General features: G+C 41.1%; 2 protein-coding genes across 3 annotated transcripts in view; one reads left to right on the forward strand and one right to left on the reverse strand.

Moving 5' to 3' along the window:
* Nucleotides 1-20,187, reverse strand: part of SLC16A1 (solute carrier family 16 member 1) — a 62,203-nt gene extending 42,016 nt beyond the window's left edge. Inside the window, exon 1 of one of the 2 annotated variants that reach the window (XM_086717869.1) lies at nucleotides 20,045-20,187. The gene's annotated coding sequence lies outside the window, so the exon portion shown is untranslated. Of the gene's footprint in view, nucleotides 1-3,470; nucleotides 3,610-20,044 lie in introns of those variants that run through there. The other variant, XM_086717868.1, reaches the window with a different exon arrangement.
* Nucleotides 3,144-11,084, forward strand: LOC147578254 (uncharacterized). The gene is made up of 4 exons (XM_086717870.1): nucleotides 3,144-4,044; nucleotides 4,331-4,429; nucleotides 6,567-6,646; nucleotides 10,657-11,084. The coding sequence occupies exon 1, from the start codon at nucleotides 3,366-3,368 to the stop codon at nucleotides 3,819-3,821; it is 456 nt and encodes a 151-aa protein (XP_086573996.1). The 5' UTR covers nucleotides 3,144-3,365; the 3' UTR covers nucleotides 3,822-4,044; nucleotides 4,331-4,429; nucleotides 6,567-6,646; nucleotides 10,657-11,084.
* Nucleotides 20,188-21,677: the final 1,490 nt, after the last annotated feature.

Consider the following 21,677-nt stretch of genomic DNA (forward strand, 5'->3'; position numbering starts at 1 on the left):
CTGCTTATTTGATGATGTTCATTTTTACAGGTAAGATAATGGTATGTGGTTATGATATTTTGGAGTCATGTCTTTTAGAGACATACTGAAATATTTACAAATGAAATAATTGTATATCTAGGATTTGCTTCACAGTAACCCAGTAGCAGCTGTAAGGGAGCGGTAAAGGGTATAGATGAAACAGTACTGGCTCTCAATTGTGTATGAAATTTTCAATAATAAATTGTTTAGAAGGGAATAAGTAAGTGGGGCGCCTGGGTGGCTCAGATGGTTGGGCGTCCGACTTCAGCTCAGGTCACGATCTCGCGGTTTGTGAGTTCGAGCCTCGCGTCGGGCTCTGTGCTGACAGCTTGGAGCCTGGAGCCTGTTTCGGATTGTGTGTCTCCCTCTCTCTCTCTGCCCCTCCCTGGCTCGCACTGTCTCTCTCTCAAAAATAAATTTAAAAAAATACTAAAAAAAAAAAAATTTTAAAAGGGATTAAGAAAAAAAATCACTATCAATAACACCAACGGAACTAAAAAGACAGGAATGGATTTGTTTTGTTTCCAACACTCAAACCTGAGCAGCCCTGGGCTAGTCACATGTCTTAAATGTCCCCATTGATTAAAGGGAGATAAATACCACCTAATAAATCTGTAAAATCATATTTGGTCAAGCTAGAAACCTATGAGACATTGTTAACTCTTCTGGATGTCCCAGTCTCTCCCATCTGGTCTGCCACAGAATCCTGTGTGTTCCCTCTCTCTTCCATCCTCCCACTACTGCCTATCACCGTGGTCTCGCACATTCCAACAGCCTCCCCATCAGCCTATTCCCCACATTGTATATGGAATGATGCTCCTAAAATGAAAAATGTGATCAGGTCATTCCCAGTCCCACTTAAAACCCTTAAACTGCTTTAGACTGCCTCCAAGGCAAGAGTGCTTCCTTAAATTTTTGACGTAGTCCCTTCCCTAATTCCTTAAAATAACTTATAAGGCCATTATCTGAGATTATCTACCTCTCCAACTTTCATCTCTCCTTAATCTCCCTTCTCCCTCTATGCTTTAGCTTTGATTAAATTCTTGCAGTTTTTCCAATGTACCCTGTACTGACTGAAGTTTCAGTATTCATGTCTGGAATGCTCTTTCCACCATCACTTCCTGGCTCAGTTAGCTCCTAACCTTCAAGTCTAAAAAGCTAAGTACCATTTCTTCAGTGAGGCCTACCCAGATCGCTTCTATACTAAGTTGGGTGTCTTCTCATATCTCCAGAATACACTATTTGGTTCTTTGGGAACTGCACTTCCTCTACCAGGACACTCAATACTTGTGGTAATCACCTTTACCTATCTATCTGCTCTTCAGTTAAACTACAAACTCCAGAAGGGATAGGGCTGAACTTGTTCACTGCTGAATCCTAAGTCTTTCCTAGTGCCTAGTAGCTAGTACCAAATTGCTGAATACATAAATATTTATAACTTTCTGGTCTATTTTTCTTATAACTAAGTTCCATCTTCCAAGTCTTCATCTGCAATAAAAAAAGACTGGCCATGTAGGCATTTACAGGACCTAAATCCTACAAAGGAATGTACTATAAAGTAGACTGAAAACACAATGGGAATGAAGAACATAAATTGGGAAAAAATTACTCAAAATAATTTTAGTATAATTTATATCCACATTAACAATTTTACAGAAAGCTCAAGAGTGCCAATCTGATTAAATGAGAGTCAAAAGACACATTAATTCCCACCCAAGTATTAACAAGTTTTCAGACCTAGAATGTTAAGTCACTTAACTTCTCCAACCTCAGTTTCCTGATGTGTAAAATAAGAGAATCTCACTAGGTAGTGATTAAGATCTTTTCCAGGGCTAATATTATATGCATTAATATTTAAAAGATGAAAACACATGTAAACTATGGAAACATTATCAACTGGTTTCATCCTATGACCTTTTACCCCTTTTTTTTATCTGCTTAGGGATGTTATAACCTGTTATGTTACCTTTAAACCTACTCGGCTATAAAAATCTCACAAAACGCTCTCCACACCATTAACTTACATATTTAACAAGAGTCACTGTAGTATGATTAAAGAACAGCATTTATCTAAACCCTGAATTACTCAAGTATGTTACACTTTTAAATAATACTTACCCATTACCTATATTAAACGCTAGATGTCTTGAATTCCTGATATTTTCCATGGCAGTTTGAAGGCAAAGTTGTACTTCAGGGCATAAGACTTGGATTTATGGGTACAATTTAATGCCAAACTAAAAAGCTGAAGATTCATAGTTTAATTCACTCATAGGTCTGGTAACTGACATTGAAGTTGTTTATTAATGCCTAATTCCTGGTCATACTCTTCCAAACTCTCACACAATTCAGAGTTCACCCTATCACGACATTCCAGTAGTTACTAAATCCACATTTGTTTCATTAGGGCACTGACGTGTACGCATTTTATTTCGAAACCGGAATAACTTTTGAAAAAAAAAAAAAAACTAGCTATGGTAAGCTCTGTAAACATTCTACTGTTATCAGTAGACGCCTAGGTTGTAAGCAAACGATGGAAACTCCAGTCAAGTAGAAATCCGTTTGTTTCTTGGTTGAAAATAATTTCAAAGTAGTTTTGGCAACTGCGTGTCACACCAAATAAGTCATGGCAAGGAAATGAAATGTTAAAATGCACGTGGGGAAAAAAGGATGTACTTGGAACAAACCGAGTGCATCTGACCAAGTGTAACGCTATCCTTCAGACTGCTCTCAACAGGGCCACCTTCAAGCCCAGGAGCGCGAGGGCGCTACAGCTGACGTTCCGCAGCCACAGGTTGAATGACAAAGAGCCTCCGTCAGCACCAGTCCCGGGGCCGGCCAGCTGCACTGTTCCCTCCGCAAAGTCCACGCGAACCCTGCAGTCACGCCTTAGCTGCAGGGACTGCGGCTCCCCAAACCACCCTCGCAAGTCACCAGGTGGGGCAAGGATTGGCTGGCCCAGAAGGTTGGGGCGGGCATGCCACGAGTCCAAAATAACTCCCGCCCCGAGTCCCTTCCCTCGGATCAGAACGCGGCCAGGAGAGCCGGGAGGCACCACGTGAATCAGCCCCACGTCGTCCCTTTTCCAAATCAAAAGCATCTCTTGAGAAGACTCCTGAAGGCTGGGGAAGAGCGACTTTCCCAAGGTCACCGGCACCAAGACCCAACTCCTCGGCCAGGCCGGTAGCCGGCACCTGACCGGGGGGCCGCAGCTCAGCGGGGCGAGGCGCTGTCCCCACCGCCTCAAGGTCTCCTTCACCAAAGCCGCGCTCCGGGGCCACGCGGCGGCCCGCGGCCACGATGCCCCTGCCGGGCCGCCCCCCTCCCCCGAGACTCAAGTCTGCATGCCCCCCACCCCCTGGCTCCCGAGGCTCCCTCCCACCCGCGAGAGCAGCAGGGGCACCGCGGGGTCCGCGCCGAGCGCCGCCGCCGGCCGTTACTCAACTAACCGTTATGCGCGGCTCGCGGCGCCGAGCGTGTGCGTGACGCGGCTGGAGTTCCGCAGGGCCCAGGGTCCAGGTCGCGTCCTTCACCAGCTGCCTCGTTCGCTCGTTCGGGAACCCACGCGGCCGGTTGGTCACGTCGCAGCTCGCCAGCACTTTGTGGGGCCGGGCCCGTGGCGGGGCTGCCTTATAACCCGCCGGGACCGGAGCATGCGCACAGGGGGCGGAGTCGGCCCTCCCGGCCGCCGCCCCCTCCCCCCTATACATACGCCCGAACCGCGACTCGCGCCTCCACACGCTCGCAGGCGCGCGCGCCCGCCCGCCCGCGCGCGCCGGCGCCCCCTCCCCGCCACGTGACCGGCGGCTCAGCACGACCCGCGATTTGCACCCCCGCTACGCGGCGCGGACGGAGCCGCAGCGCTCCTCTGCGGAGCTCGCCCCTCAGGTCCTCAGTCCAAGGAGCTCGCGGTGACTTACACGCGTGCGGGACGCCGGCGCCGGCCTACCCCTCAGTCTCTGGCAGAGAAAAGGGAAAAGCCGCGAAGGACGGATGGGGCGTACCCCCGGGGTCCTGACTCAGGTGTGGGGGGCGACGGGCGGGCGCGCGGGGGAGCCGAGAAGCTGCTGGAAGAGGAGGGGCTGGGCGGGGTGTGAATGGATGCGGGTGCACCTCGGGCCCGGGAAGAGGCCGAGGGGCGGGCGGTGCGAGCGCGGGCTGTGGCCTCCGCAGAGTTGGGTGAACTCGGAGAAGTCACCCAAACCCTCAGGGCCTGTTTCCTGTTCTCTAAAATGGCTAACAGTAGTAGATCCGACCTCATAGGCGCTTTTGGTGGTTTTGACGAATTTATGGAACTTTCTTAATACAGAGCCTGCCCTGTGGTATTTGGTGGATGGTGGTGGTTAAACACAGGAACCGGGAAAGAAGAGCGGCTCAGAGGGTGGCGACCCCCGTCTCTAGGGGGAAGGTGTGTATGCCAGAAACGGGGAGACAAGGGAATGCAAAAGCCAAATTTCTATGGACACCGAATGTTCGGGACAGGACATAATCAGAGCTAGCAGTTTTGAGGAACCGATTATATACTTAGCAGTTCACCTGAATTATCCTCATAATCTTATGAGGTCGGTAACTATTATTAACATTTTACAAATAAGGGACCTAAGGCTCAAGAGAGGTTAAGTAACCTTCCAGAGGTCACAGAGTAAGTGGCCAACACCTACAGTCAGACTCCAGAGCCAGATTTTGTCCTAAGAGCCATTGTAGTTTCTTGAGCAAGTCCTGACAGGGGAAGTGGTTCTGTTTAAGTGATCAGATTGAATAATTATGAGGTGTCTCTGAAGTTGGCCTTCAGGGAATACCAAAAATGTATGAAGGCTCCTGCCTTCAGAGAGTTTACAAAATTTTACGGGCAATCTCCCATTCAGGCAGAAGAAATCAGCCAGCATTTGATGACCATTTGCTCTTTCCCCCAACCGAGTCCTTCCTTCCTCCTCCCACCCTTGATTCTCACAAAAACCTTGTGAGATTGGCTCTAAGGTTTTGTTTTACAAGTGAAGAACTGAGATTGAAGAGTGGGGATTGAAGGGTCCGGTTCTGAGAGGTGATTGTGCTTTCCCCTTACCCACTCTGCTTCTGTTTCACACAACGAAAAGTTTTCAGTAATAGTTCAACACCTTAGAAGACGGTATGGAATCTATGGCCAAGTACTGTGTATGAGCAGTAATTAATTGCTTCTCACCTTTGATAGATGCTGAGAAGGAAGGCACTTTAGGCCATGGGGGTGTCTAGGACTTAGAACAGTAGTGCTTTAGGATTGTTAGGGTGGTAGCAGCATTCATGGTAGACGGTAGGAGAATTGAGTTAAGGAGACAGCATGGGACTGGTTCGGACATGAGCTTATCAGGGCCCGAACTATAGAATGGAGTGGGAAGCAGTAGATTAAGATGATTCTAGGAAACCCGAAAAGAAGACTTATATAGGGTGGGATGGGTTTATATTATCAACCCAGGAGCCAGATCTCCACAGTTTCAATTTTGATACTTGGCACTTATAAGCTCTATATCCTTAGGCAAATTATTTTACTCTCTAAGCCTCATTGTCTGCTTTGTAAAACAAGGATAGTACCTACCTCCTAGGGTTGTTATAATAAAAATACTATTTACTTAAGTGTTTGGCAGAAAGTAAGCACTAAATAATTGTATAACCATGGAAACCCGTGAAACCGAGCCCTAAAGATTAATCCTAAAGGCACTTCACTTGAATAGACCCCTTCCAGGACCTGACAGGGGCCCTAACAATGTGTTCACAGGATTATATTAGTGTTCTATTGTAATTTTGTATTCCTTTTCTTGAAAATGTCCACCAAAATTGTGTATGCTGCATGCTCCACAAAATCTGGATCTGTCCCTAGTAGAAACTGTAGTGTTGTGAAGAGTACATACTTTGGGATCAGAAGGTTTGTTCCCATAATTTACTATTGGTGTTACTCTGGACAGTTAATTCATTGAACCATTGAACTCTTCTGGGCCAGGTAAATTGGAGATAATATCTATCAGCCCAAGCTATTGTGATAATCAAGTAAGAGTATATGCAGAAGGGGTTGGTAAAACTTGGAAAGCACTCCACAAGTGTTTATGATTAACATTATAATTTGTTCATAAAGTGCATAAGAGGGAAAGATCAAAAGCAAGGAAAAGGTTCTTAGCTGAAAAAGTAGAAACAGGGTGGGTGAGCTGGCAAAACTGATGAAATAATACAGGTAAAATGTTTTTCTGCCAAGTTTCTTCCTGATTAATCCCTGAGACATCGAAGAAATAAAATTGTAGTAGTTGCAGGATCAGAAATTTAGAGCCGAGAGGAGGTTGAAGATCATCTGACACAACCCACCACATTTTACGGAAATGGAAATTAAGGTCCAGAGAGCTAAAAGATTTTTCTAAGGTCACTCATATAATAAATGGCATGTACCAAGTAATCTTTAAGATAAAAAGCATTTCACGGTGGGGTCTTTCAGAATCATTACATCAAAACCAGAGAAGGCATGATATTCTCTAGTGGCTTTTGGTTTTATCATGAAATTCTTCAGATTCACCTTCCTGTTTTAGAGGCTGATAGACTGGATGATGCATGGGTAATCTGCTGTTGGCAAGCTTGTTAAGTGAGCAAAACTTCTGAAGATTTTAAGGTAAGAGTTATAACCAGAAATTTGTAATGGGATGAGAAATGCAAAAAATTTGAAAATGTGTAACAGTTACTATTTAAGCTGAGTAAGTTATCCAGTTGCTTTATCTAAAAAGGAAAATAATAAAATTATAATTTATTTTTTCTGGAATTAAAATACTACACTTACATTCCCCTTAATTATTCCATCATTTGTCTGTGTTAGGAAATAGGAAGATGCTGTTACTCACATTTCACTAGCACCAAACAAAGCAGGAAAGGGTTTTTTATTATAAACACAACAATACTTAATTGATTAAGAAAAATTCCCCATTTATAATTTATGATAACTCAAAACAGAATATAGAAAATGAAATTTGAAATTTGCTTTCAACCAGATTGCCTGAGGCTCTGTTTGTATGTGGCAGTCCAGTTCCTATACCCTTACTCCATTCGTGGTTTGATACAGCTTGTCTCCTGCTGCTTCTCTCTGCCAGCACAGAGACAGTTTTGGTCTATGCTCTTTCTAATCTATATCATTGTTTAGGATCTTTACTAGTAAGCATTCCTTCTAGGCATGGCCCTCCATATTTGCCAAACCTGTCTACCTCCTTGATCCTGGCTAACCCTGGGCTTCTTCCTTCCTTTTACCTTTCTCTCTCCTTCCTTCCCTCCCTTTCTTCCTGTCTTTAGTATTCTAGGCAGATGGGGTAGGGATTGGAAATATAATAATAATAATAATAATAAATTGGTGTTATAATTAGGGAGTGCTTACTATATGCCAGGCATTGATCTTAGCACTTCATATAGTAATTCATTTACTGTTCATAAAAATACTATGAACTAGGTACTGTTATAATCCCCATTTTACAGACAGATACAGATACAAGAAGTTAACTTGCTTAAAGGCATATAATATTTTCTGGAATCATCAGGAAGTATTCATTTAGTTTTCACCAAAAATACAGGAGCAGAAATGGTTATAAATAACTATTAATACCATAGGAAACTAATCCCTAGAGTTTGAAGACCTCTTGATTTAGGAAGATCCTGTTCTAGTTTCCTTCTACCCATCACAGGGCTAAACAATCCTTATAAAAGCTGTTGGCCACAAAATCTGCCTTTGAAACCAGAAAGTGCACTGCAGGAAACTACTCCCTGATTATCTGAATTTGGGATAGTTGTGAGCCTCTAGGCAGTAAGTTGGGGGTGGAGACATTGGGACATATTTTTTAAAGCTTAATTTTAAGAATACCTGTATTCCAGGAAGTTCTGGGTGTCCTGGCACCTATATTCCATGCTGTAAGATCTTTCATTGTGAGAACTTGGATCTTATGGCTCTTACCCAACAGCAGCAGCAGGCAGTTGGAAATTCTGAACAGCTGCACCTCAAGCTTGATGTGAATTAGAAGAGGGGTGCATGCAATGAAGGAGACCTCTTAGATCATAATGATTAGCTTTATGTATCCACCTGCCTGGGTAGCCAGACCTGGGTGTTCTAACTGGACCTTGATGCTGCTGCACTGGTGAATGAGATGAGGCTTAAATAAAGCATGAGCTTAATCTGTGGTGACCTCTGAGAACTGTGAATCTGCCACAGTGCCCCGTGCCACACAATATCTATGACACCTGTGCCCAAGTGAGGTCCAGGGGCTACCAACCTCACTTCTGAGCTGTGTATTAATAGAGTGAAGCCTCCTCCCTCCCCCCACCACCTTACATTTTGCACAAACCATGAGTTCAGATGTTATGCCTGCTGTGCTTTGGTAGGATTATTTTTACGGCCATAGAGTGAAGTTATACCTCTTTGGTAGGTATATCTACCTTTGGGTAGGGTGCAGAGTTTCCTTAAATAAGACATTCTTATTATCAGTCATTCAAAGAAGAAGAAGGTCCTCATACAGGAAAAACTTGGAACATAGAACAGATAGAAGGTGGCACTGGTGGATTTACCTTTTCAGGGTTTGAACTTAGAGGAGTTAGAAAATGTTGAGGGCCCTCCCCACTTACATAAGGGAAATGGCCTGTGCCACAGAGCTGCCTGGTAGGAGCCAGGCTGACAGGCTTCTGTGGATACCCAAAAGGGAAGGTAAGTACTCATGTTTTGTAAGTCTGTTGATTGATGCATCACTCTACCTTATCCTTGAATTTTAGCCAAGTTTAATCTAAATCACCGATTGAAAATTGAAAAGCCTTCAAGGACTAGGAAAAGGTAACCAAGCCCAGTATAAGGAGTGGTGAGCAGCATGGTGAAAGTGACCATACCCATCTAGGCCTCAAAGTTCAGATGTTTCAAATGTGCTTCATGAAGCCCTTCCCTAAATAATACTAATCACAGTACAAGTTTACTGGACATTTTTACATCATACATTGTTCAATAATGCAGAAGAAAATAGAGTTTTTTAAACTCCTAATACTTTATTTTTAATCAGTATGAAGTGGAAAACAATAGTGATAGGAAATTGTGTGGAGGGTTGAAAATGAGGAATGGGCAGGCAGTAGGGAGGAGGCCAAACACATATTACAGCAGCTAGTGTGTTCCAGCTTGAGCTCTGCTGAGCTATTTAAGAAGCAGGTAAGGAGTGCCTGGGTGGTTCACTCGGTTGAGCACTTGACTTCAGCTTGGGTCATGATCCTAGGAGTTGTGGGATTGAGGCTCAGCATGGAGCCTGCTTGGGATTCTCTCTCTGTGTCCCCCCTGCCCCTCTCCCCGCTCACACTCTGTGTCTTGAAAGAAAGAAAGAAAGAAAGAGAGAGAGAGAGAGAGAGAGAGAGAGAAAGAAAGAAAGAAAGAAAGAAAGAGAAAGAAAGAAAGAAAGAAAGAAAGAAAGAAAGAAAGAAAGAAAGAAAAGGGAATGCTCCCAACCCCCAGTCTTCCTCGTGGTGTCAGTGATAATTTATGAAAGTTTCCCCAAGGAAAAGTTTAAGTCAGAACAAGAGTCTTAGTAACAAGATTTGGCAGTCTCCTCCCTATGTGGAGATTCTCCTTTTGTTGTCACCTTTGACAGATCAAGATTCAAGTTTAAGAGACCCAGTGGATTTCCTGACAACTTCTTCCACAATTTTCTCTCATCTCAGGCCATGGTTCCATTTTGATCATGGCTACAGTGACTGAAATGGCCCACTATACTCTTGACGGTGGACAGCCTTCAGCCTCAGATGCCAAGCTACCTGCTTATAGACAATTCTCTCTAGTGTCTTCAAACTCATAGTCTCACACTGAGGGCTTTAATTTTATCCTGTTTTGGTAGAGCCCTCTTTAAGTCTTCTAGGTGTGCATATATACCTCTGACTATTTATCACCTCTAATCTAGTAGCAAGAAAACTGGAAAATCTTGTAGTAGAGGAATACCCTTTGTACTATGCTACCAACTTCGAGGACTGCTGGCCTGCTCAGTACCTCAGGGCCAGAAGTATAGTAACTCTCATCAAGCTCAGAATACACCATTCTGGGGCCACCTGGGTGGCTCAGTCAGTTAAGCATCTTGACTTTCGGCTCAGGTCATGATCTCACAGTTCGTGGGCCCAAGCCCTGTGTTGGGCTCTATGCTGACAGCTCAGAGCCTGGAGCCTGCTTTGGATTCTGTGTCTCCCTCTCTCTTTGCCCCTCCCCTGCTCATGCTTTCTCTCTCTGAAAAATAAATAAACATTAAAAAAAAAAACAAAAGAATACACCATTTCTGCTTCAGCCATTGTTTTCACCAGTCTCTTGTCCCCACCATGCACACACACCTTATTGTTTGTATACTCACCATAGCCACATCAGTGGGAACAAGAATCTAGAAAAGTTAAATGCTGCAGGAAGTTAACAAGAGGCACAAAGACATAAATTGCAACAGGTAAGACTCATCAGGTGTAGACATCTAAGTAGAAGACTGCATACGGCCTTTGTCTCATATTCCATTAGGCCCAGACAGGCTGGTAATAGGGTTTTGCTTCTGTTTGCAATGAAAAGATGAAGTTAATCTGGGAGCCCCCTAACTCCCATCTTGTATATCTCCTATGGTTCACTAGTCATTCTTTTGACCAATGCAGGTGTGACCACATCATGCATGAAACAGCCCAGACGTGCTTCAACCATAACATGGGAGTACATGATTCAGACTATGTCGGCAACATAGCTCACTTACGGAATCCAGTGGAATGAGAGACAGATGGACTCCAAGAGTCATTGGGGAGAACTCTTCATCACTGCAGCCATGCACCTAAACCTAAACAGGTTTTTCTGCCAAGAATCTAGGGAAATCCCATCCCATCTCCCGAAATTTACAGATAACATCACTAAGGTTTTTTTTACCTGACAAGTACTATAAAGCTGAGATTGTGCTCACTTTGGTAGCACATACACTAAAGAAAAGCTGAGATTTTTTTTTTTTAACGTTTATTTATTTTGAGAGAGAGAGAGAGAGTGGGGAAGGTCCAGAGAAAGAGAGAGAGAGACTCCCAAGCAGGCTCTGCCATCAGTGAAGTCACGACCTGAGCCTGAAAACAAGAGTTGGACACTTAACCAACTGAGCCACCTAGGCGCCCCTATTAAGCTGAGATTTAAACCTAGGTCTATTTTACTTAGCCTGTGTTAAATACTAGGCTATTTTCATTTTATTTTGTTCAAAATCCTGAGGTCATAGAGAAGAATAGAAGGGTAGTGATGAGGTGGATAATAGGAGGCAGAAAACGCAGGGTTGTTTTAAAGTCTCAACCCTGAGCCTTCTATCTTTTGTACACTGTTTCTTCATAGAAGACACTTTCTCCTACCTGGTAAGTTGTGTACAGGACAACATGGAAATAAAGGAGAGGCAGATAGACCAACAAGGGAGTAATTTTAGTAATTCTATTATATAATTCAAACCTCCTTGTAATGCAGTTTAGCTTCCCCACTGATTGTGAATTAATCAGGTTTCATAATTATATTTATAATCAGGTTCTTTCTACGTAATTATTGTTTGTACTTGAGCAAATTGCTTAGGAAGGCCACCTCCAAATCCAAATTAAATGTTTCATTTCCTATTTCCTTTATGGGGGCACATGATTATTTTGGGAAAAGCATTTGCTTGACAATTAAATTCCATGTCTTGCTGTATCTCCCAGGGAGGACCTAGATCTCTTTTAATTATTTTTTAACATTACATATTCACAAGTCTTACCAACCCATGGATGGGAAGGAAGGGCTCTTAGTGGATCCCTGAAGTATTACAGACCTCAGGCAAACTTGTATGCAGTCTTTGTATTTTAAAAATTCAGGTATTCCGGGAAGCCTGGGTGGCTTAGTCAATTGAGCATCAGACTCTTGATTTTGGCTCAGGTCTTGATCCCAGGATCGTGGGAGCAAGCCCCACATCAGGCTCCATGCTGAATGTAGAGCCTGCTTGGGATTCTCTGTCTCCCTCTGCCCCTACCCTGCTCATGTTCTCTCTCCTCTCTCTCTCTCTCTCTCTCTTTAAAATAAAGAATAAATAAAAAGGGAGTAAAATTCATGTATTCTAAATCCCTAATGAGTTATCCACTATTAAGAATGCAAAAGCTTCAGAATTCAGAAATTACCTTAACAGTATCAGATAGCCATATAAACACGTTGTGATCTAAATTAAACATTCTCCATGTAGAAAACTTTTCTTCGAGTTAGCAAAGCAAATAAAATTTCTCCTTAATTTTCACCTGAAGAGGGAAAGCTAGGGTGAGTGAAGAACAGGGTGTATTTTAAGCTAGGTATGAAAGGCCTAATAGAAAAATCAAGGATAGATTTTTCTCTTGTATGTTGAAGAGAAATTTAAATTATGTGTTAGTGTTTGGTATGATTTCCTGTCAGTTTGGAAAGTTAACCTTTCCAGGACAATCTCTACTAGAAATTAAGGCGCTTTTTTTCCCCCCTAAAGTTTATTTATTTATTTTGAGAGAGAGAGAGCATACCCGTGGGAGGGGCAAAGGGTGAGGGAGAGAGAGAATCCCAAGGCGGCTCCTTGCTGTCATTGCAGAGCCTGACACGGACTCAATCTCACAAACCAGGTGAGATCTTGACCTGAGCCGAAATCGGGAGTTGGACACTTGGGGCTCTGTGCTGACAGTGTGGACCCTGCTTGGGATTCTGTCTCCCTCCTTCTCTCTCTGCCCCTCCCCCACCTCAAAATAAATAAACTTAAAAAAAAAAAAAGAGTGGAATGTTTAACTGACTGAGCCACTGAGCCAACCCAAGCTTTCTTTTCAAAAAGATTTTTGCCTACTCCTTTTCAGAGAGATAGCAAGACATGTTTGACTGAAGAACATTTGCCACCTTTTGGTTATCCAGTGTAGTGTAGTACAGTTCCTTTTATCCCACTTCCCTTTCTTTTCATAGACTGGAAGATGATCCAAAAATGAACGTGTTCAGAAATGGAGGTATACATACATGAAAGCTAAGGACAGTCCCGTGTATCTAGGTCTCTAGGCAATCTTTTCCTGGTCTTTTCATCTTGGTATTCTACCCTTATCAGAAAAAAAAGAAAAAGGACTGTGCTGTAGACTCACTATATGAAAGTGCCTCACTTTCCTGAGAATTTTGATTCTTGTATTCAAGATATATGTGGAGTTTGGTTCAGTTAGATTTATGACACCAGAATTGTTGAAAAGCAATAAATTACTACTATAATTTCTGTTTTATTTTAAATAATAATGATCTCTGTTTTTAACTTGTTTGGGAAAGAACAAGCTATGAACTTTTCTCAGCCTTTGATGCAGGACTCCAGCTAAACTAGCAAAAGACACTGCCTCAAACTAAATATTTTTTTTCTTTAACAATTTAACTTTCTATCTTTTCTCCTTCAAGATGTATCATTATAAACTTCTTACAAACAAGGACTGTTTCTTCTCATGGTATCCTGCAGATTGCCTTATACAGACCTACATATGGCTAATAAAAACTTGAGTATTTTAAAACGGTGAGTCTCAATGTAATGATGATGATGGTAAATGGCAACTAACATTTATATAAAAAGTCTGTGCTAGACGCCGTTGTAAACGTTTCACACAGAATTGCTCAATGTAAAACCACTTTTATCCAGTCATCCTTAATTTTTTGCAAACCTCTTTCAGAATCTGTGTTACAGTGAATTCCACAATTCAGCCTTCATCTCCCCAACAAGAATAGCTAGAATTCCACTCTCATCCTTTATTATTTTGACTCCAGGAAACTGTCACTTTTTCCATCCATGCTTGTCCCTAAGGCTTGACCTGAATACACACAGCAGGTTGCTGCTTTGCTTATCTTAGGACATAAAGAAGTAAACAAAGCCTAAAGTAATTTTGCAGTTGGTGTAAATCCTTGCTCACCTTCACCGAAGTGAGAGATACAATAAACATGGTGATTTGAAGTCTGTCTGCCCTACCTTTTACTATTTTTCAGAAAAATATTAGGACCAGCTTCCTCAGCAAATGTAGGGAGATAACAGATCTTCCTGGGTATTATGATGGAGTTATATCCTAATAAATCCATTGTAAATTGAAAATATCCTAAGTTGAAAATGCATTTTTTAATATACCTAACCTACTGAACATCATAGCTTAGCCTAACCTACCTTAAACCTACTCAGAATACTTATGTTAGCCTACAGTTGGGCAACATCATCTAACACAAGACTATTTTATACTAAAGTGTTGCATATCTCATGTAATTTATTGAATACTGAAAGTGAGAAGCAGAACGGATGTGTGGGTACAAAGTGGCTATAAGCACAGGGTTGTTACCCTCACGATCACAGGGCTGACAGAGCTGCAGCTCACTGCCCCTGCCCTGCTTCATGGGAGAGGATCATACTGCATGCATATCACTAGCCAGGAAAAAGATCACAATTTGGAAGTACGGTTTCTACTGAATGTATCACTTTCACACCATGGGTAAGGCAAAAAAATCGTTAAGTCCAATCATTCCAAGTCGGACCATCTACATTATGAAACTTCTTTGTAATATATAATGGGTTGTTTCCATTTAGAAATCTAACAAAGTGATAATAGTTTTTCTCCCCATTCGGTCTTGATTTCTGTTTTAAAAAGCCATTCAGTCTCATGCAATTGGGAAATTGCACTGCTTAGCAGTGAGATGAAGGTTGATAAAACTGCCATTAGACAAGCTTGGGACCTGACTCTTTAATAATGGAGTTAGTACACTTTCTTCCAGACCACAAGAGGTGTTTCTGCCAGAGTGGTGGTTCACAGACCTGGGCGGTGGAGGATAATCTGGCTTTGTTTACTGAGGAATTTTTAAGGCACTAGCCTAGAACACACTTACAAAAATGCTGTTCTGCCAACCAAAGCTCCTTTCTTGGTGATATCACAATTCTGCCATTTCTGAAGATTTACAGATATTGACCAATTACAGCCTTAAGACTTTGCTGTGGTTTTGGCACATAACGCCACTGCTATACATTATGGATTACACAAGGCTTTTGTGCAAGTTTTAAGTGCAAGGGCAAGTGTAAGGCACTGATTCATTTTACTTAATTCATCCATTTATTCATTTAGTCTTTCACTCCGTGTTTACTGAGTGCCTGCTATGTGTAATAAAATTTTTATTAAATTCTATTTTTAAATAGTTAATTCCTGTACATGGAATAAAAATTTTAAGGTACAAGAAGTATACAGTGAAAAGGAAACCCTGCACCCCTGATACCCAGCCATTCATCTCACCTGGTAGAAAACCAATATTAATACTAACATTTTGGTACTTTGTATCCTCCTGTGTATATTCTGTGTGTATAAATACACATTTTTTATGTTATGGTGGCATACTGCATATAATATTCTGTCCCTCTTTTTTTTTTTTTAAGTTTATTTTGAGAGAGAAAGAAAACCAGCAGGGGAGGTGCAGAGAGAGAGGGGACAGAGGATCTGAAGCAGGCTCTGTGCTGAAAGCAATTAGCCCTATGCGGGGCTTGAACTCACAAACCATGAGATCATGACCTGAGCCAAAGTCAGACATTTAACCAACTGAGCCACCCAGGCACCCCAAGTTTCTCTCTGTTTTTCACTTAACTGGTTCTAAGATTTATTGCTCTTTTGGTACATTGGATTAATTTCAACATCACAACCAACACATTTCAATATTAAAGTGTTAGTTAAATGAAAAAACAGGATGTCCCAGAAAAGACCTTGAAGTGATTTCCTTAATGTCAGTAAGGACAGTGTTTGTTACAGAATCAAAAAGTAACAGAAACTTTTGTCTTTTCTAAAAAACAAATTCTAAAAATAGTTATACACATGAAACAACCCAAAACACAAGAGAAATTAAAAGATATATTCCAAAAAAGAATAGACACAGGCTCAGAGAAAGGTAAAGGGACAGTAAGTTATGTGAAGATGTGCTTTGTTATTCCGTACATGGCCAGTGAGTTACAACTTGTTCTTTTGAATGATCAACAATCAACAATAACCTGCTGAGCCAGTAAGTCAGAGCCCAGCAAGGCGGTTCTGTGGGTTTCCAGTGCTTCTAGCTTAATATCCTAAAGGCTCTAAAGAGCACCACATTTGTTAGGCCACAGAAGACTTATTTATTTATTATTATTATTATTTTTATTTTTATTTTTTTAAGTTCTGGTGAAGGTAGCCACTTCAAGGTGTTTGCCTATTTATTTACCTAGCTAGTCCACACACACAATGTGCTGAATCAAATTGTAGGTACATACCTGAACGTAAATCTTTTCTTTTGCTGCCATAATTTTGATACATACACTATAATAAGTTGTACATTTAAAATTGAATACCCACAATGTGCTAATGTCCTGCCAATTTATCTAGTATTGGCCTACCAATGTTTAAGATTTATTAATGTTTCAATGCACAAAATTAATGAAGTTCTTAGTATTTTAATTCAAGATACTTCATTTTTAAAATGTTGCTGGGAATGGTGCTCCAGAAAAGAGTCCTCAAATGATTTATTGGTAAGTTTGTGATTTACATTGCAAAACAAAACAGGGACGCCTGGGTGGCTCAGTTGGTTAAGCGCCCAACTTCAGCTTAGGTCATGATTTCATGGTCTGTGAGTTCGAGCCCCACATCAGGCTCTGTGCTGACAGCTCAGAGCCTGGAGACTGCCTTGGATTCTGTGTCTCCCTCTCTGACCCTCTCCCACTCATGCTCGCTTGCTCTCTCTCTCGCTCGCTCTCTCTCTCTCAAAAATGAATAAACGTTAAAATAAAATTAAAAAATAAATAAAATGCAAAACAAAATCATAAAATGGTTCATGGATAGTCCAGAGGAAAACTAAAAAAAAAAAAAAGGGGGGGGGACATTAGTTGAAGTTTGGTCTGGGACCATAATTGTGATGATTATGATCTCCAAAAACAACTTTGAATCTCCCTGAATCTGCAGGGCACCTTATAAAATTTATCCCATCAAAAATAATGAGACATTTTGAGGTGTCTCAAAAAGGAAAGTGGTGAGCAAGTGGAGAAATGAACAAAGTAATGGAGTAGACACTTAACCAAAAAAAGAAGTACAAGTGACCAAAACCAAATAGAAAAATATTCAGTAATAATCAGATATGTATATATCTGATTGACAAGGGCTCCTCTAAATTACAAAGTCTAGAACCTCAAGGTTTTTTTCACATGGCATATTAGCAAGGATTTCTTTAAATTATAAAACCTGTTTCATGGGGCAGCTGAGTGGCTGAGTCAGTTGAGCGTCTGGCTCTTGATTTTGACTCCGGTCATACCAGAGTTGTGGGATCAAGCCCCACATCTGACTCTGCATTGAGCGTGGAGTCTGCCTAGGATTCTCTCCCTCTACCCCTCTCCCTCGCTCTCCCTCTAGCTCTAAAATAAAAACAAATACAGAAAAGAAATATAAATAAAAACTATAAAACCTGTTTTATAACCCCCAGGGTGTCTGGAAACCAGCACTCAAAAATTGTTAGTGGGAGTAACTCTAGTTATGAAATTTATTCTTAAGAACTAATCATTTATTCTTGTACAAATTTGTTCACTACAGTGTTATTTATAACACAGATTATAAATAACCTAGATGTCTAACAATAATAGATGAGTTAAATTGTAGTATTTAATAGTGGATTACAAATACAGCATGAGAGGGGCGCCCAGGTGACTTAGTTAAGCATCCGACTCTTGATCTCAGATCAGGTCATGATTTAACAGTTTGTAAGTTCAAGCCCTGTGTCAGGTTCTTCACTAACAGCATGGAACCTGCTTGGAATACTCTCTCTTCCCCTCTCTCTGCCCCTCCCCTGCTCACACATGTGCGCATGCTCTCTCTCTCTTAAAGCAACAACAACAAAATGTAGGTTTCAAATAAGTACAAAGTGATCACAATTTTATTTTTTAAACAAATACGCATAAAAAACTAAAGTAATATTAGAAGATTATAACTCAGTGAGATTATAGAGTGGTATTTTCTTTTTTATTTGGATATATTTTATAATTTCAAGTAGTGCCATGATTACCTGGGGTAAAAAAAAAAAAAAAGGCATACATTCTATATAGAGAAAGCTATTTTATTCTAAGCATCTGTGGTGATTAAAAAATAAGTTGGAAAAAATTGAGGATTCCACAAACGACAAGAATGACAAAGGGGAGAGTTTGCTTGTCAGATGAAATCACAGAAAATTCAAACTGGAGGACAGGTTAGAAATAACCCAACTCCCTCTATTTTACGGATGAAAAAATTAAGTCCAAACTTAACCAAGGCCACAGAGTGTTTAGAATTCAAACAATACTTGGATTGATCTTTATCTCATCTTTCTTCCTTTCTACTTATGTGTTATAATGCCATAGTTGGCAACTATGTTTTTTAAGTCTGAAAAATGGAAATGGAAAAAGTTTAGGATAAAGAGGAAAAGGTTTAAGATACAGGATATCTCAAATAAACGTAGTAACATAACTGTTCTTCCTATTTTTGAATCTGCATTTGTCAAGAAAAAAAAATACATACATACTTTGTACTTATCTTCAGGATAGCCCATTGGAAATAAAACCTTGAAATACAACTTCAGGATGGTGAGTTAAATATCCCTTTTTCTTATACTCTCTCTTTTCCCCCAGCCAGTGCTATTAGCCTTCCCCAAGGCCACAGACTGATTACAAGAAGTAAAAATGAAAATCAACTATTTCCATGGGCCCTACTAAAATCTGAGTTATTGATGGATGATGTTGAAATGTTTATGAGATTTTAATCAACAATGTGGTTGTCAAAGAATGTAATACATATTAAAAAAGTAGCATTGTATACATATCTGTTCATACATATACACATTCACCCAATATTTACTGAGCACTTACCATGAGACAGACACTGCTATACTTTGATATAAAGTGGTAATTGCAACAGACCCAAAACCTGACCTTGGAGTTTACAGTCTAGTGTATAAATAGCTTCCACTAAATTGCATATTAAAAGGCAGGAATCATGTCTTATTCAGTACAATGAATATAGTAGATTTTCTTTGAATATCTGTAGACTAAATGAATGAATTTACCAGGAGTTACTTTGCCCTAAACTGAGAAGTTGTTATTACTACTTCAGACATGGACTTGTGGCAGTTGATGAATAATGTGGACTAAGAAACCGTGATAAAACCTCACTACTAACTTTAGCATACTTCTTCCAAAGCCAACCCGTCTTTCAAATCATCTAAAATTGGGTCTAATGTCTGGTTATGAAAAGATTTCTGACAAAAAAAAACACAACCCTATATAAATGTGGCCACCCAGTGATAAAACAAGCAGCCTTGATGCTCAGAGATTGTAGTCATTTGGATTAGAACAAATTATTGTTATTATTGTAATTTTGCTCTTTAAAAAGAAAACTCTCTGACATTTATTTTACAGTGGTTTTTTTTAAGATTGTTTTTTAAATGTTTTATTTATTTTTGAGATAGAAAGAGACAGAGCATGAGCAGGGGAAGGGCAGAGAGAAAGGGAGACACAGAATCTGAAGCAGGCTCCAGGCTCTGAGCTGTCAGCACAGAGCCCAACGCGGGGCTCGAACTCACGGACTGTGAGATCATGACCTGAGCTGAAGTCGGACGCTTAACCGACTGAGCCACCCAGGCGCCCCATTTACCGTGGTTTTTATAGTTGCATGACATATTTGGAAAAATAATATGAGATTGTATGACCCAGCATTTTTAGAACAAGTAACAGATTTCAACCACCAAAACTTAACAGAAATCTCTAAAGTAATACATTTTCAAATGATCAGAACATCATGAACACTTTTAAGTTTTGGTGTGCAAACATACCATTTACTGACATCTCAGTCACTTCAGGTTCTGTGCTCTTGAATCAAAGAAGCAAAGGCCTATAAGGGCTTTCCTGTTATCTCCCCTGAAAATAATAGATTTTTCTACCTTAATTTATCTGGGGAGGTAAACACAATACAAAAAGGCAAAGACTTAGCTTTCCTTAGGTCTAGTCTACCTAACAGATAAAGTGGCACTTACCTGGGACCTCCAAGAGTTTGCCTCTACTGTGTCCTCCAAGGGAAAGAGAATGGATTGTCCTCCAGGCTGATATAAACGGGGGAAGACAGCAGCTGTATGTGACCTTGTGTTCTGATACGGTTCTGGCATCTGGACAGAATCTTTTTGGTGGCCTGTGCTTTGTCACTTTCTAGCAAGTACAGAGGCTGGGCGTGTCGGCCTGCCTCAACCAAGACTCCAGACCTCCTTAAGGGTAGGAGAAAGGGACCCCAATATCCTCAGCATTTGGTTATCACTCTTAGATGAGCTTTTTAGTCCAGTTAATGAGCAGGCACAATGCCAGGAAGAGATACATGAGCTTGGACCTCGAAGGGTATGTACTCTGAAGCTGAAATCATAAACCAGAACATCTGATGTGTGTCTCATACACAATGAGGGAGGGAGTGCTGTTGATGGAAATGTCACACGCAGCTGCTTTTAGCGCTTGGCTCTCACCAATGAAGCTTCCCCCTCTGCCACCACACCCCTCCCTTCCTGCATGAAAGCCTTTAGGGCTCTTTAGTTCTCATCCTGCACGCTGTGAAACAGGCTGAAAATTTATATCTGTTACGTCAGTCTGGTTCATGGCTGACTGATGCACCTGATGGGCTATAGGAGTGACTGGCTTAGCTACGTTTGAGTCAGGAAAGAGCCTACCTTCTACAATTGTGTGCCCTGCTCTGTAAAGTAACGAATATGGCTTATGGTCCTAATTAAGCTACTTATTAAACAGCATCCTTTGAACAAGTCATTTCTGCCATCTCTCCAGCTATATGATTGAGCACGTAATCCTGTTGAGATTTCACAGTGGGGTTGAGAAGACAAGCTATTCCCTCCATCTGGAATTCTCTTTCCCTGACTTTTCATGCCAAATCCTCCCTATCTTCTGGATTTAAACTGAAACACCTGTTCTTGAGATCTTCCCTGACTGATTCTACTTTCTTATTGCTGAAGACCAATAGTTTCCCAGTTCACTCAATAACACCTGTTACTTCCCCTTTTGCAACCTATGTCATGCTTATTATAATAGTTGTTCAGTGTCTCTCTTCTCTATTAGATCATAAGTTCCATTGGGGTAGGACTCATATCTGTCTTTTGCACTGGAATCTCCTGTACCAAGCATTCTGCATGCACGTATTTGGTGCTTAATAAACATTAGTTGAATAAATGATGAATTACATCTTTTTCTAAAATGTTTCTTTTTGAGAGAGCATGAATCCCAATTATTTTTGAGAGAGAGAATCCCAAGCAGGCTCCTTGCTGTCAGTGCAAAGCCTGACGTGGGGCTTGAACCTACAAACCATGAGATCATGACCTGAACTAAAGTCAGACACTCAGCCGACTGAACCACCCAGGTGCTCTGAATAAATGATGAATTACATCTTATAATCGTTTTGAGATTCCTTTGTGAAAACCAAATATTGAACCTTCTGTGCCTTCCTAATCATGTGGGTAATGTTAAGAACAGGTGTTGAATTAGAGCCAAAAGGACAGCTACTTATTGTGCCTTCCCCATGCCTGACTGCTGCTTGCCTTCTCGTATCACCACAATCTAAATTCTTATCCTGGCAAATTGTTCCCAACTCCCTAAGCAATCATTTTTGGGAAGATTGCA

Source organism: Puma concolor, chromosome C1 (genome assembly GCF_028749965.1).
Source record: "Puma concolor isolate L17-30 chromosome C1, mPumCon1.1.hap2, whole genome shotgun sequence".
Lineage (NCBI taxonomy): Eukaryota > Metazoa > Chordata > Mammalia > Carnivora > Felidae > Puma > Puma concolor.

Excerpts from the sequence above, each read along its gene's own strand:
- LOC147578254 (XM_086717870.1), top strand. The coding sequence starts at position 3,366 with ATGCCCCCCACCCCCTGGCTCCCGAGGCTCCCTCCCACCCGCGAGAGC.